The following is a 16390-nucleotide window of genomic DNA, read 5'->3' as shown; positions in this document are numbered from 1 at the left end:
AAGGTGATTTTAGAAAAATACTGATCTTTGGGTATCAGTTTTTGTTCTATTGCTTGAATGCATAGTGTGAAATCTTTTTATCTGAAGCGTTAAGGGGATGAGATATTGAAGACGATTAGATTGGTTGAAGTAACTTATAAACTTGTATGTGTGATTCGATAGATAAGCTTAAACTTGAGCGGGATTTCAGCAGATACAATTACCTGAGTCTGGACTCTGCCAAAGTTAATGGAGTGGACGACGCAGCAAATTTCAGAACCGTTAGGGTAAGATGGAACCCTCTTATTACTCTTTAAAATGGGTAACACTATACTGCTCAATCAGAATTGGTAATCATTCTGAGTTTTCTTCGATGTATAACTCATGCTCCCTAAGGTTTTAGAACTATAGAAGAATTTGTTTTATTTTTATTAGTTTGATTTTTTTATTAGCTCAAAAATCCTACAGTATCGAGAAGGCCATGCTTTACTGGAGCACACAGTTTTACTGTCTGTCAAAAGGAGCTTTCTTATTATATTATCTTGGGGTTTAACTTTTAGTATTGTACTGAAATTCCAGATGTCTTTATAGCCAAACTCAGTAGCTAAATTCCACATGTAAACCTGTCCTACAGTCATGTTAAGTCAAATCTGTTTTTCAGACAGAAAGTCATGTTTATATACAGTTTTCAAAACATCATGCATAAACCAGAATAATTAGCATTTGTGTTCATTAGAAAAGAAATTATTTTAAATTATACTCTACATTCTATGTTTATGAGACACTTGGAAAATTACTTCTATAGGACATGATCTGATAACTGTTATTTACTTCTAAATGAGAGAGCTGTGATAGTGGTGATGGGGGGGATAGGTTAGATTATAGGTAAAATAAGACTGGAATCGGTTCATCTTTGGAGGTGAGTGAAAATAACATGGGATTCTTTTCCTGCTCTTTAGACTTTTATATATGTTTGAAATTTTCTAGAACGAAAAATCTTACAGCACTCCCATTACTATGTAACCTAGTCACTATAAATAGTTAGACAGATAGGTAGGTAGATAGAGAGAGAGAGATAAAGTAAATAAGGAAGCAAGCAAGCTGGGCTATTCTTAACAAGAAAGCATTTCTTAAGAGTATCATTTTTTAAAATTGTCTCAACATCCTCTTACAGAAACCTGTTGACTCCTGGACATGATTTTAAGACTTGAGTTCAGGACCAGTTCCATAACTGCTTTGCCTGGCAGATCATTGGCACTCAATAAAAATTTATGACTGGACGAATGTTCTGTGTTATCCATAGTTTGTGGAATCAGGCACTTCACCTTTGCAAACTACAGTTTTTCTCGTATGTAAAATAAACGAAGAGGTTTTTTTTTTTTGTGGGGGTTTATGAAAGCTGTTTGTTTGGAGTCAGAGTGGGAACCCAGGGCTCAGCTCTCAGCCTTCTCTCCCTCTGTCTTCCTCTTTACATGCCCCCTTTGCCACAGCCCATGAAGTACCCCAGGGCTCCTTGAATCAGAGCTTGAAGCCACTGAACAAGATAGAGCCCCACATTGGTGCTATTTCAGGTCTCTTAATAGGTTTGTCTTTTGGAAAGTTTATTCCAGGACACTTTGTCTTTTTGTTGTTGTTGTTATTTTTGTTTTTTTTCAGAGCCGAATCTGTTATATGATTTATTTTTAAAAAATAATAAAGAGCTACAGAAAGAAAACAGGTGCTTTCCCCCCCTCCCCAGAATGCCATGCAGATTGTGGGTTTCATGGACCACGAAGTTGAGTCCGTGTTGGAGGTGGTGGCCGCGGTGTTGAAGCTGGGGAACATCGAGTTCAAGCCCGAATCACGAGTGAATGGCTTAGATGAAAGCAAGATCAAAGATAAAAATGGTAAGTCAGCAGAGGACAGACCCTGTTTAGCAAAACTGGCTTTGAACTTCTGCCCAGTTTTTAATATAGAAAGTAAAACTTGCTTTTCACTGAGTTGAAAAGGCTTTCTAGTGAAATCGAGCAGAAACATAATTACAGCTCAGTCTGAAGTCTTTTGATTTATATATTTTACACTGTTGGGTTTGAAAACGATTTAGAAAGAACAGTGTAAGCCTTGAAAGTGATTATGAACAGCAGATATGCAGTCACTGTTTGTCCATTCCCGCACAACAGAGTTAAAAGAAATTTGCGAGCTGACCGGCATTGACCAGTCAGTCCTAGAGCGAGCCTTCAGTTTCCGAACAGTTGAGGCCAAGCAAGAGAAAGTTTCAACTACACTGAACGTGGCTCAGGTGGGTGAAACATAATGTCTGGAAGGGAGTTTTTAAAGTCTGTGGTATTTTTATATAAGTGGAAACAAAAATTTTATTTTTTTAGGCTATTATCTTAACTGTCATGCTGTTTTCTAGGCATCGTTCTAGGCACTAGGGACACAGGGTAACCTAAACAGATAAAGATCCCTGCCCATATGGAGCTTAAAATTTTGGCAGAAGGAGCCAGACAAAGCAGTAGACCTAATAAATAAATGTATATAGCAAGCTAGCAGGTGGTAAGTGCAGGCGACAAAGAGAAAACAGTAGAGCAGAGCAAGGGACATCCGTAGTGTTGGGGGCAGAGAAGTCGAGTGAGCTGAGAAGTGGCTGGAGAGTTTTGAGCATGGGTGGTATGATCTGCATTGTATTTTAAGGAGTCATTCTGGCTGCAACGTAGAGAGCAGAGTGTAGGGAACAGACGGCCGTCTTAGTCACTTTGGCTGCTATAACAGCGTACCGTAGACTGGGTGGCTTAAGCAAAAAACATTTATTTCTCTCAGTTCTGGAGGCTAGAAGCCTGGGATCAGGGTGCCAACAGGGTCGAATTCTTGGTAAGGGCCGTCTTCTTGATTTACAGACAGCTCCCTTCTTACTGTGTCCTCACATGGCAGAGAGAGAGAGCAAGCAAGTGAGCTTTGATGTCTTCATCCCCTTGTAAGGGTACCAGTCCCATCATGGGGACTCCACCCTCATGACCACATCTAAATCTAATCTAATCTAAATCTAAAGGCTCCACCTCCAAATACCACTGCATTAGGGAGTAGGGCTTCAACAATATGGGTTTGGGGGTGAGAGGACACAGACATTCATAGCACAGGGGAGCACACAGTTGTGTGCTAACCCAGAGATGATGGTGGCTTTTGAACCAGGTGGTGGCAGTGGAACAAGAAGTGGTCACATCTGGATATGTTTTGAAAGTGGAGACAACAGGACTTGCTGATGCCTTGATATGTGTGATATGAAAGAAAGAGAAGAGTCAAGGATGACCCTCAACATTTTTGGCCCAAACAACTAAGAAAATGGAATTGCCACTTATTGATTTGCAGAAGGCAGTGGGGGAAGCTGGCTGTGGTCAAGAGGCCAAACTGGCCTCGCTGCCTTTCTGACTGTTCCCCCTCCAGCCTCCACACTTAGGCCAATGAAATCTTTCTAAGACACAAATCTGAGTTGCTTATGTCTTCTCTCCTTTGGTTCAAAATGGATGAACAGATGTATACATGCATACATGTATACCTAGGAGCTTGTGGAGACCCTTTCAGTGTAAACCCTTTGTTCTGTGGTTTAGACATTGTCCCACCAGTCAGTGCTCATCTGGCCTAGAATTAAATGACTAATTCAGGACTTTTCCCACTCAGGCCTATTTTGTCCAACTGTATTCTCATCCTCCTTGCAAGTAGCCTTAAGCTTAAGACAGTAGATTGGGTTTAATCTTTCTCTCTGCTGCTCTGGCCTAGTCTTTCCTAGTAACCCAAGAATGCCTACACACCTTTAACTTTCTTTCAAGTTTGATTTCTTATTTTAGGTGAGGGATTTTGGTTATGGAAATACTGTACCTTTATGCATATGTAAGTTTGATGTATACATAAAGTTTCTAGCTATAACTGTTGCGTGTCCTTCTTCCTAAGTTACTACTACTGCCGTCACGTCTGTCCCCGTCCCCCTCACTCATTCAAAGTCAGATGGTGAGTCACTTAACCTCATCAAGGAAAGCTTGTTGAGAGCCTGCACAGCACAAGCCCCCACCTAGACTGTTAGTAGGGACATAAGGGATTAAAAAGGACTTTCGCAGAAAATAGTTTCTGAGCCAGACTTTGAAGGATTTAGATGTATAAAGAATGGGTGAAATGGCATTTCAAAAAGAAAACAGTGAGAGGAGCCAGGTTTGGAGTACATATCAGGAAAAGGGTTGATCAGGCTTGGCTATGGCTTTAGATATGTGAAGAGGATTCAAAGCAACGTGGCTGGAAAGGTTACGTTTGGTGTCCAAGTGGTGCGTCTGCAGCAGTGGTTCTCAAACTTGAGGGTGCATCGGAATCACCTGGAGGGTTTCTTAAACACGGTTTGCAGGCCATACCCCCAGAGTGTTTGGTTCAGTAGGTTTGTGGTAGGCCCGAAGAATTGGCATTTCTGACAAGTTCAGAGGTGATGCTGCTGCCACTGTGGTCCATCCAGAAGTCACATTTTGAGAACATTTCAGTAGCCAGAGTGGGGATTGTGAAGTACATAGTGATGTGATGAGAAAACATCTAAAAGGCCCTTTAGGAATATTTCATACATACATGGAATATATGTGGATATATATGGGATATGTACATGGATATATTTTTGTCTGTTTTTATTGTGTGTTTTACTCTTGCTTTTTAATCATCCTCTACAGAAACCAGGCCCAGGTGCCTCTTACTTTGATAAGCTTGAGTCACCTTGCATCACTCGGTAAAACTTTTCCACATTCTTTTAACCTTTGGCATAAAAGAGTTTGGCTTCAGATCTTTGATTATTCAGCTCCTTTTTCAAGTTTGTTTTTTTTTAATGTAGGGTTCAGAGTATTTGTTTCTACCGATCTTATTGCCTAGAAGATTTTGATTCTTACGAGATGTGATTTGTTCTATTAACTTTTCCTCATAGCTTCAATTCTTGGGCCCCATTATCATCTTTATTGCCCCATGCCTCATTTTCCTCAAGGCATTTAGATCTTTCCCCAGATAGAATGACTAATATTGAAATAACAGAAACTCCAGGCAGAGTTACTATTCAGCTTCTACCACATACTCCCTCCTTGGCTTCCAAGGTCCTCTGTCATCTGACCCAAAATGACTTTTCTCAGTTGATTCCCTGCTGGTTCTCTAAATGCCATGCTTATTGTTACCTTATTTTACCTAGCCCTAACCCTTTGCTTATCCCCCATGCTGCTCATGTCATTGCTAATTCCTTCTGCTGTCTAAATGGTCCTTTAATTGCACCTCATCCAGAAAGCCTTCCTTGATCACATAGGCCCCAGAGTCTTCCTTCTCTGAACTCCTTTTTCTCCTGCAAACTCCCTTGGAACCTGCCCTTTGATTGTTTGACTCCTTGGTTTGACCTCCCGCATTCTGCTGTAAGCTCCTGGAGGGCGGACCCCACATCTGTGCATCTCCGTGTCTCCAGTTACCATACTGACCTGAGCTTGCCTGAGAGTGGTCATCACGGAAGCAGTTCCACCTGGGATCTTTCTCTAAGAGCTTCATCAGCTGCAGAAACTCAGTCTTTTCATTTGTGCTTAGAATCTGAGATGGCAAGTCAGCATCCTCGGTGTCTTCCCTCATTTCTATGCACCTTGTCCGTGATCCTTAAATGGGAGTAACCCTTCCTGCCCTTACTTTGGAGGATATTATTGTGGAGATGAGGTGGCACAAATCAGACTCAAGAAGTTACAGGTAGCCAAGTGACAGCCCCTGCGGCCAGATGTAGCTCAATAGGCATATTTTATTTGATGAATATTTGAGGAAAGGGTAGTTTCTTGTTTTTTCTGTTTTGTTAGCTTGCTTTTTAAATTTTGAATTTGAGTGCCTTTAACCTGGAATGCAGTCTCCAGCCCCCAAAGATCCCACTATTTCCCATTCATTTCTGTTGTTCAGTCCCTGAAAGCATCTGAGTTTGAGACTTCTGGAATAAGTATTTGAAGGAAAGCAAGGAAGATTAATATTGGCTGTGGATACGCTTTAAAAATTATAAAGCCGTTTACCGGAATAAGTGGTCACTATTAGTTCAGTTGCATACTGAAATGGTGGTTTGTTGGAAGCAGATAGCACACAAGTAAGAAGGCTGGATGACGTGATGATGAAATAGGGTCTGTTTACAAATAAGTAGTGTTTGGAGATAACTTGAATTTACAAGAAGAAAGGGGAAAGGATTAAGAAAGAATTATTTAGGCTCATGAGGCAGTAGTAGAGAATGAGGATACTTCAAAAATCATAATTATAAGCATACCTGTAGACTTACTATGTGCCAGGTACTGCACTAGGCACTTAAATTTTCTATTTCAAGAAAATAAAAACTAGAAGAAAGGGTATTGGAGAAAGGATGTCCATCTTAATTAAGGCTTCTTTCTTTGTGTCAGCATTTTACATACATTTTCTGCTATGGAATTATTTACCCACCCTCCCACCCCCCTCCATGTCCATGTTTAGCATTGGACAGTCAGGCTCTATTTTTTACCAGCTTCTGGGTGGATTTTCTAACCTTCATTGGAGTAGCTGCCTGAGACTTAGCGAGCAAGGTTTGGGATTAGCACGGAAGTAGCAGATGAAGGGAAAAGGTACTCTCTTTCCAGCTGCAGTACATTGCCTGCAACAGGGAGTGAGTCTGTTTTTTAAATTGTTACACTTCATTTAGGAAGAATTGCAGAGAAAGAATTTTCACATAATCCAGTAAATTGTGTTCTTTATAAAATAAAAATATAATGGTTTACTTTAACTGTAATGCCCAACTTTCTACTTACAAGCAATGAAACACACACATATGTCCAGTGTTGAAGACAGCAGCAAAACCTCTTCTTTCCTCCCCTGGGGCCCGTTACTTCTCAGGCTGCTGCCGCCCATCTCCAGACCTCCCCCGGGGCACTGGTTTCAGACATATAATTAGTACTTCCTGCACACCCTCAGCACCCAGTATGTTTAAGGGCTATTAGGTTCTCCTGACCAAACCCAACTTTTCTCCAGCCTTTACACTCTAAGTCAAGGTCAGAGAGACATATATGTCTTCTACCTCTTCTTTGTCAAGTAGCTATGAACAGCTTTCAAACAAATAGATAAGCAAGTAAAAGGGCTTTATTTTTATTATACAGAGTATTATCCAACAATGTATTGTTTTGCTGCTTATTACAAAAGATTTTTTTTGAATGCTCAGAAGATTGAATGGTGAAAAATATTTACAGGTCCCATCAGTCAAAACCATTTTAATGTATATCCTTTTGAGTTTCCTACATGTAGTAGCTTAAAGAAAATAGCTGTTATTATAATAAATATATAATTTTTTATCATCACAAAACATAACAAGGATTTTTTCATTTCATTATCTAATTTTTATAACTATCATTCTGTGATGACTGTAACTGCCCGCCCAATAGGTGCTTCTTTATTTATTTTACTCTGCCCCTGTTGTTGGACTTCTAAATTGCCTGTGCTTTTTCTCTGTTCCATAACATTGAGATTAATATCTTTGTGGTGAAAGCTTTTGCAATATTTAAAATTAATTTCCTGGGTTGTGGAAAAGTATAATAACTGGGTATAAACAATTTGCCCAATTTTCTTAATGGCTTGACTGTTCATCCACAGTACAATAAAAACGCTCTTGAAAAGAAATTTGAAATAAAAGAGCTTTCGGTATCTTTTTAAAAACTTCATTATTTTATTGAAATTAAGCATTGTGGTAATTGCAGATACTGCGTTTTTCTTTTTCTTTTTAATAGGCTTATTATGCCCGTGATGCTCTGGCTAAAAACCTCTACAGCAGGTTGTTTTCATGGTTGGTAAATCGAATCAATGAAAGCATTAAGGTACTGAATCTCTATAAACAAATAACGCAGTTGTAATAAATGGTATTCAGAGTATACATGTTAAAGATACTTTAATTTTATAATCAGGTTATTGATTACCACTTACAGAGATTGTTCCTTGAAAAGAATTTACCTTGTTTAGGATTGAAATTTGTCAGTGATTCTACCTATTTTGTTTTGCCATGTGTGTTATAAGAAATCTCACTGGTGAATAGTTTAATGGTATTTGCAGAGTAACTGTGAGAGACAGCATCCCAGGTCCTGGTTGTGACTGATCTACTAACTAGTTGTACACACTTGGCTGAAGAGGTCACTTCACCTCTCTAGCTACTAATAGGTTCTTCAGTAAATGAGGGTATTGGACCAGGGGATTTTGAAAGACCCTACCTGTTGTAAGATTCAGTGATCTCTTTTTTATAATTAAGTATCTAATAAAGAAGGCCTTAGTCATGCCTTCTTTAAGTAAGTCATCTATTATTAAGATTTCTGGAAGATTCCATACCAGCGTCCTCTCTCATATATTTAAAAACAACTAAATTATATTCTTCTAGGTCTGAAACACAATTAACTTGTAATATATGTCTATATTCCTTGGTATGCTTTTAGTGTTATATTTCATGCTTAAGTTAACCCTTCAATTTGAAACTATTTTTAAGGCGCAAACAAAAGTGAGAAAGAAGGTCATGGGTGTTTTGGACATTTATGGCTTCGAAATTTTTGAGGTGAGCTGCTTTTTTTTTTTTTTTTTTGTATTTGTTAATGTAGAACAGTTTGGAGATTAAATCATGCATTCTATAGACAACATTTAATATAATTAAATGTTTGAATCTACAAATAACTTTTGTAAAGATGTAACAAAGTGTCTGTGTGTGTGTGTGTGTGTGTGTGTGTGTGTGTGTGTGTGTGTGTGTGTGTGTTTTAAGTGCTGAGATCCAGCATTTTGGAGACAGGGCTATTTAAAAAGACTTCCTTGTATTAGTACTTGACTTTTGGAATGCAGATTCAAAATTCTTACTGTGAAATTTCCAACAAGGTATACGGACATTATGTCTGTAGTCATTTGTTCATTTGTAGGTTGCTTGAAAGTGAAGTAGGATGGTGCCATGAAAAAAGCCAGGAGTTGGGAGAACCAGAGCTCATGGCCTGGCCAGAGCTGGTCACTTCACCTCTGTTGGACTCAGGCAGAGAGGTTCTGTATTAGATGATTTGTTGGGTCTTATCCAGGTGTCATACAACTGTGATCTTATGAGTTCTGCTGCAAAGGTTGAAAAAAAATTTCTGCTGAGGTTCATAATGAAATTTTAAAAAAGACTCCATGCTTATTTCAAGTTAAATATTTAAACATTGTAGACTTATATTAGAATTTCCTGTTCACCCCCTTGCTAACTCTGACATTTAGAAGCTGTTTTAAGGAGCTTTTAAAACTCTTATTCTCACTTTTAGCAGTGATACTTCAGTTTGGTTCAGGAAAATAACGAGTAGATCAGGCTTCTCCTTTCTTAACTCTCCCCGTAAGTAATTTGTGAATTCCTTTAAACAGCCAGGCCCTACCCAGAATGACCACCCAAAGGATTGACGTGTTTCAAGTTGTCAGGTTCACGGAGTCATAGAAAAAACATCAGCCCATTTCCTGCAGCTCAGCCAGTCCTTTCTAGTAAATGCCTTTTTCTTAGAACATTTATTTTGGGGATAGTGCCTGTGCCTTGCTTTATCATGTCCCATATTTAATAGCTAGTGGTAAATAATTATTGAGGGCTGACTATATGCAAGGATTGTGGTGTTATGTATGTTGTCTGATTTAATTGCCATCACAGTCTCATGAATTAGCTGCTATTATTATTTTTATTTTATAGAAGAAGTGAGGCTTTGAAGGTCAAGTAACTATCTCAAGGTTACATGGCTACTAAATGTCAGACTCAGGATCTAAATCTTAGGCCTCCTTGATAAATAATAAAAGGTCTTCTACAGGGCTTTTCCTCACTTTTCTCCCCAAACTCACATGCTTCCCGGTATCTGGAAATAAGAAAAAAAACCAAATGCTTTACGTCTCTGATGCTCCCTATTTCTGCACCTTTGGCATCATTCTAAGCTCCTGGGCAGCGTGGGGAGCCTTCCCCAGAGTTCATCTGTGTGCTGGTAGCAGAGTGTATGGGACACCTGTGCTTCGTGCTGCCCTGGAAAACTCCCCTTCAGCACAGTGTCTGCTTATATTGGTGTTCCTTTAGCAGACTCTGGAAAGGAAAGCTTCCAGTCCCTTGGTAAGAGGAAGAATTTGAGATTTGTGAGTTAGGAGGATTGCTGGAGTAGACTCAGAAGTCATGGTGCTAAAATTTGTTACTTTCTAGCAAGACCTCAGGTTACTGTCACTAAATGGGCACCAAATGCTAAAGTCATCCTTTACAGTTGGCAGGGAAAGAGATTTCTTACCTGGCACATTGCTGATCTTTATTTAGGTGTTTCATGAATAGGGCAAAAGCAGAGATCTCACTAGAAAGTTGGGGGGGGAAAAGATGTATTCAATGATACTTCTAAAATCAGAGAAACTGATTTTATCTTTATTTTGCCAGAAAAAAATGTGTTGATCCTTGTCAATGGGCAGGTGCTTAATAACATGTCACAATACATGGAAGCGGTTTTTCTTTTTGTTTTTTTTTTTTTGCGGTACGCGGGCCTCTCACTGTTGTGGCCTCTCCCGTTGCGGAGCACAGGCTCCAGATGTGCAGGCTCAGCGGCCATGGCTCACGGGCCCAGCCGCGCCGCAGCATGAGGGATCTTCCCAGACCGGGGCACAAACCCGCATCCCCTGCATCGGCAGGCGGACTCCCAACCACTGCGCCACCAGGGAAGCCCGGAAACGTTTTTTTGTTTTTTTTTTTATAGGATAATGGGGTCATGATGGGACATTGGCTTGGCTTCATCTTCCAGTGAGATCTAATTAGCCATGGGAAAAGAGACACCCACAGCCCTCAGGGAACTGAGTTAAACCTCATGAGCAATTTGACCATGTATAAGTGAGGGAGTCGTTTCCCCAGTATTTATTCAGTGCCTACTATGAGCCAGATGCCAGTGGTAAGCAAGGCAAAGATGTTCCTTGCCTGCATGGAGCTTATGGTCTTGGACCTAAGATGGTGGTTCTATTGCCAGCTGAGGACACATCCTATTTGGTAGGAAGCTTTAATCAGGAAACTAGATTACTTTTTAAAAGTATTTGCTACAGACCTAATCAGAACAGAATTTAGATGTTCCAAGTAGATACATCCTGTAACCTGGCACTAAGCGAAACACCCTTTAGCAATCCAGGAATATTTTTCATTTATATATTCAAGTTTCTCTACAAGTCTGTCTTTCTGAACATCCTTTCCTTCTGCAAGTTACATCACCGTTTTTCTCAACACTGTTACAGTTATGGTCTTCATGAAAATGCTTGCATTATGTTTCTAAACAGTCTTCTTCCTTTCTTCAGAAGAATACACTCCAGTTCAGTACTTCTCAAACTTAGCTGCATGTTGGAATCACCTGGGAAACTTTTGAAAATTCAGCTGTCTGGGCCACACCCCAGACCAATAAATCAGAACCTCAGGGTGTGCAGCCCGAGCGGCGGTATTTTAAAGCTCCCAGGTAGTTCCAGTGTGCCGTCAAGGTTGAGACCAGCTGCTCTTGTAAATGGGAATCTTCAGCGTGAACTGTAAATTCCAAACATATGTGGTGTTCTTGCCGTTTGACCTCTGCATGAGATGCCCTTGTAAAACATCCTACATCACCCACACTTCATCTTAACCTAAACCTAATCTGTGTATATATAATATTCCTAAAACCAAGCAGGTTACATTTTTACTCTTTTTAAGCAGACCTTTCAGCCAAGGCCAAATCCAACCAGTCATATGTCTACAGCAAATCTTATGATGGCCATAAAATCTTTAGAAGTTAGTTTTCCTTCTCCATGCAATAAATGCTTTGGGGTTCTTTTTCCCCAGTTTCTTGCGAGAATTCGGATTTGTTTTTCATGATAGTTAATTGTTCTCTCCATTTTCCTGTCTAAACCTCCTCAGTTAATCTTCCAAACATCTTGATTTTCAATAATCTATTTATGTATTATTTATTTTATAAATAAACTTATTTGGGGGGAAGGCAGAGTAGAGATTTGGTTGGGCACTTTTAAGATACTTTTACCTCCTTTTGATAGAGAAGTAGAAAGGTTTTTTTCTTTTAATTTATTCACATAAATACCCCAGATGCTATCATACATTTTCCTGGATTCTCAGCAAAATTGGAACACATGGAAATGTCAAAGCTCATAGGGTTGAACATTAGGAACTCATATAATTAAGGACTTAAAAGTACCATAAGCTGAAGGGCAAGGGCTCAGAGTATGACTCAAGAGGAAGTATTCAAAATCCACATCAGTGCAAAAATGAAAATTTCTATGATATTGTCCACTCAAGTGAAAATAAACTGATAGATTATAGAGAAAATTCTGCCTTTCTTCTTCAGCGAAAATTGACTGCAGGAATTAAGATCCTGCCTTTTGGAGAGCCCTGGGCATCACTTTAAAAATGGGACAGGACACTAGAAGAAATGTTTTTGAATGTTTCTAATTCTGCCTCTTGACCCGACTGACAGTTCCCATGAGAACGTTTTTCAGCTGAGCTGGTGAAAACCTTTCATTTACTTTCGTCTGTCTCTAAACGGAAGAGGGAAACTGATGCATTAAACCGTGGGATGATGACACATGCATTTGACTGCAAAACATTCCAGTGCCAGCTGGGTGAATAGCTCTGCCTTGCTGGCCGCGTGTAATCTGATGTCAGTTTGGAAAACAGATTAGAGTGGAACATTGATACCGAAAATAAGGTGAAAGTGAATTAAAGTTCATTGAGGAGAAAAATCTAGCTATGAATCCTGGTAGAACATATCCAGTTTTGCAAAGGAAGAGAATTATAATCCAGATACTCCAATTCTACACAATTCAGTTTGGATATTCTTATAACTGCAAACATGGCCTTAGATCTCTGAGGAATATTTATAGCATCTCCATGAAATAACAAGTGCTATTCTTTTAAAAAGTGAAATTAAATTCAAAACGGTGTTGGGCAATCTAAGTTGATTCAACTTTTTTCTAAGTGCTTATCTGATAGGTCTTAGAATGGATAGGTGGTTTACTGGGGAAACCTATTAGTGTGCTGTAGACCAAAGCAGGACAGCAGTGGCTGAGTATTTCACTTTTCGTATGATCGAGCTAGTTTTGTACAGGCCAAATGCTAGTTATTTGGATTCAGGCACTCTTATTCATCTTGCCCTTACAACCTCGTTGAAAGTGGCCATATACAGTAAGGGTGTGATAGGCAAGGTGCAACGATTGTTTCAAATAAAACAATCTATTAGTTGGGGAAGGGTCAGTGTAAGACCAGCTGGTAGGTTCGTCTCATGATTATAGGATTCGTTTTCTAAAATATTGTTTTAAAAGAAAATTGATTCTAGTTACAGGCAACACTTTTTGTTCCAGTTTTTTGCCTTTAATTTTGTCCTTTATTTGCTAGAGAACTTGTAGTTGAAGAGAAAGGAGACAACTTAAAGTAGATTTTAGAATGAAAATGGTGAGAATTAATATGGTTCATAAGATGTATATGCTCGTTCATCAGTGTTGTTGCTTTAACTTTTTAAATCAAAGCCTATTTAAAAATATTTAAGAGCACTATAATGGTATTGATATTTTTCTAAAGTTGACCATAATTGAGTATGTACCTAGAAGAAAAATGTTACATATTTAAAGGAAAGTTTTTTGTAACTTCAGCCAGTCATTCAATTTTGTGACTGTCTTAAAAGGAAAATATTTAATATTAAATGTTTTTCTCTGATTTTGAGGATTTTTTTTTTTGCGGTACGTGGGCCTTTCACTTTTGTGGCCTCTCCCGCTGCGGAGCACAGGCTCCAGACACGCAGGATCAGCGGCCATGGCTCACGGGCCCAGCCGCTCCACGGCATGTGGGATCCTCCCGGACAGGGGCACGAACCCGTGTCCCCTGCATCAGCAGGCGGACTCTCAACCACTGCGCCACCAGGGAAGCCCGAGGACTATTTTTTTAAGTTTACTTTCTTAAAAAAAAAAAAAAAAGTGGTTCCTGTTTTGGGGCCCATTTCTTGAAATTGTGAATTTTTAAAAATGGATTGTTAATTGCACTGTATTTTTCTGTAGGAACAGCATTATAAATGGGGACTGCCCAAGGGCTTTCCACCAAGTAAATCTTTGCTAAGACCAACAGCACATTTTAAAGCAGTAATATAGCCCAACTCCTCTGAAACAGTGCTGTTACAAAGTTTTATAACTTTTGGATAAACGTACCATTTCATTTATTATGCAACAGACATAATACATTAAATAAAATATTATGCATTTTACATTGTATGTAAAATATGGAACCCCCCCCACCCAACTTGTTATATCCAAAATTTGACCTCAGACGAAAGTGTTGAGCCATGAGAAACATCAGTTAAATATGTAATTAATAGTACTTTTTGCTGAAATAAGTCACGATCTTAGTGTTATTAGAACTGCCACACCCTGCCCCACCCGTTTCCTACATGATATTCACCTGCAAATTCCTTCCCATCCACCATCCTAATGATGGTGGTGATGGAGCTGCCTCCTTTATTTTACATCTTCCTTTCAATATACATTATTTTTAAAGAGTATAAGGTTTAAATATCTCTCTTAAAGAGCGTAAGATGTCATTAGCCTTCTTTGCTGAGAATATACGAATATGGTAACAGGCCAGTACTTTTGATCCCTCTTTCAAAATCACTCCAAGTGGAAAGCTCATGGTTGACACTTATGGGTATAAACTAGTTATGAACTTTATTGGGAGTATGAGTTTATCCCTCAGTCTTGAGGGATAAATGTGCTTTAGACAATGGAGAAAAATTCCATGCATGGAGCATGGGTAGCAGACTGGAGGGAGAGGAGGTGAGTCATTCATGGGAGCACTCAGCTCCTGCCTACTTCCTCCTTTGGAGACTTTTTTTTTTTTTTTTGCGGTACGCGGGCCTCTCCCGTTGCGGAGCACAGGCTCCGGACGTGCAGGCTCAGCAGCCATGGCTCACGGGCCCAGCCGCTCTGCGGCATGTGGGATCTTCCCGGACCGGGGCATGAACCCGTGTCCCCTGCATCGGCAGGCAGACTCTCAACCACTGCGCCACCAGGGAAGCCCTCCTTTGGAGACTTTGATTCATGGGACTGCCATGTGCAAGAGCGAGCCCGGCTCGGGGATTGCTAGCCACCCACAGAGTTCTTGACAAACCAAAAAAGCACCCAAATATCAAGTTGCTTTGGTGCCTTCATATTCAAGTGATGGTTCCTAGACCCAGTTTAGCTATTTTATAAAGGGGAGTGGGAAAACCGGGTGATATTTAATGCCTGTATAAATGAAGAAATTGGACCTGTGCAGGTTGCAGTCTATGGACTGTCACCAGACATTTCCTTAATTTTCTGCAAATTATAAATTTTTGCAATTTATTTTTAACGATTTGTGAAGTCTCATTTCCCAAATATTTGGACACTATCAACAACTTAAACGTTAATCAGAGGAAATGTGATTGCCTTCATTTTCAGCAATAATGAATCGCTCTGACGATTCATGACATGTTTGGGGGCTGTGAGGTAGGTTTGCAGTAGAGGCTGAGGTATTTTTGTGGGGAAGTCAGCTGGTTTGGGCCTTAATGGTTGTGCTGTTGATTTTGGTTTTTGCTCTTTAAGCAGCAGGATCAGGTCAGAGAGTCAAGTTTTTGTTCTTAGGCTGTCTTCAGAACACTCTCATTTCCCTCTTGTTTGTGTTTGAAGGGGGTGATACAGCCCATGCAGCACAGGCGTGGGTCGCTGTGGTGAGAAAGGGGGATGCCCTGGATCTTGCTGAATCTCTTCACTCTTTCGGTGACCTGCCAACTGCCTTTGTCCCTGAGTCTTTGGGTGGATGTGTCAGACACATTTTATTTTCCTGATAATTTAACATTAGAAGTATTAGATTCTGAAGCCTTAGGACTTCAGCGAGTTATATGGTATATTATTTCAGTCAGACTGTTTTTTATCCTGAATAGCTCTCACCTAGCAGAACCCCAATTCAGATACCACACGTAGGTATCATGTTCCTGTCTTTTGAGATGATGGGACACGTGTCTTGATCTAAAGTTTTGTGCCAGTCAGAAATATAGCCTGGGGAATTCCCTGGTGGTCCCGCGGTTAGGACTCCACACTTTCGCTGCCGAGGGTCTGGGTTCAGTCTCTGGTCGAGGAACTAAGATCCCACAAGCTGTGGGGCGCAGCCAAAAAAATAAAGAAAAAAAAAGAAATACAGCCTGGATGATAAAATCTGTCATTTGCACCAATGAATAACTTTCAGTGAGTGTTTACTTTTAGAAGTTTATTGCAAATTGAGAACTGACTGCATTTTGTGTAATCTGTCCCTTTCTGCACCAGAATGCAGTAAGTATGAACTGTTTGCAGTGCCGGTCTGTTGCATGCTCCTGTGTTAATAGCTTCTTCAACTGTGTGAAGTTTGCAGTAAATGACCATTGATTAACTGTGTGTG

The 16390-nt window shown here is 39.9% G+C and overlaps 1 protein-coding gene across 3 annotated transcripts in view; it reads left to right on the top strand.

Moving 5' to 3' along the window:
* The window catches only part of MYO1B (myosin IB), a 192528-nt gene that overhangs the window by 134691 nt on the left and 41447 nt on the right, over positions 1 to 16390 (top strand). For all 3 annotated transcript variants that reach the window (XM_032638061.1, XM_032638059.1, XM_032638060.1), the window contains 5 exons: positions 163 to 266; positions 1718 to 1865; positions 2139 to 2257; positions 7725 to 7811; positions 8468 to 8533. In XM_032638061.1, the coding sequence (XP_032493952.1) occupies positions 163 to 266; positions 1718 to 1865; positions 2139 to 2257; positions 7725 to 7811; positions 8468 to 8533 (524 nt within the window). The remainder of the gene's footprint in view (positions 1 to 162; positions 267 to 1717; positions 1866 to 2138; positions 2258 to 7724; positions 7812 to 8467; positions 8534 to 16390) is intronic.

Source organism: Phocoena sinus, chromosome 7 (genome assembly GCF_008692025.1).
Source record: "Phocoena sinus isolate mPhoSin1 chromosome 7, mPhoSin1.pri, whole genome shotgun sequence".
Classification (NCBI taxonomy): Eukaryota; Metazoa; Chordata; class Mammalia; order Artiodactyla; family Phocoenidae; genus Phocoena; species Phocoena sinus.
The sequence above is the reverse complement of the archived record's forward strand: the minus strand, read 5'-3'. Positions and strand labels throughout refer to the sequence as shown.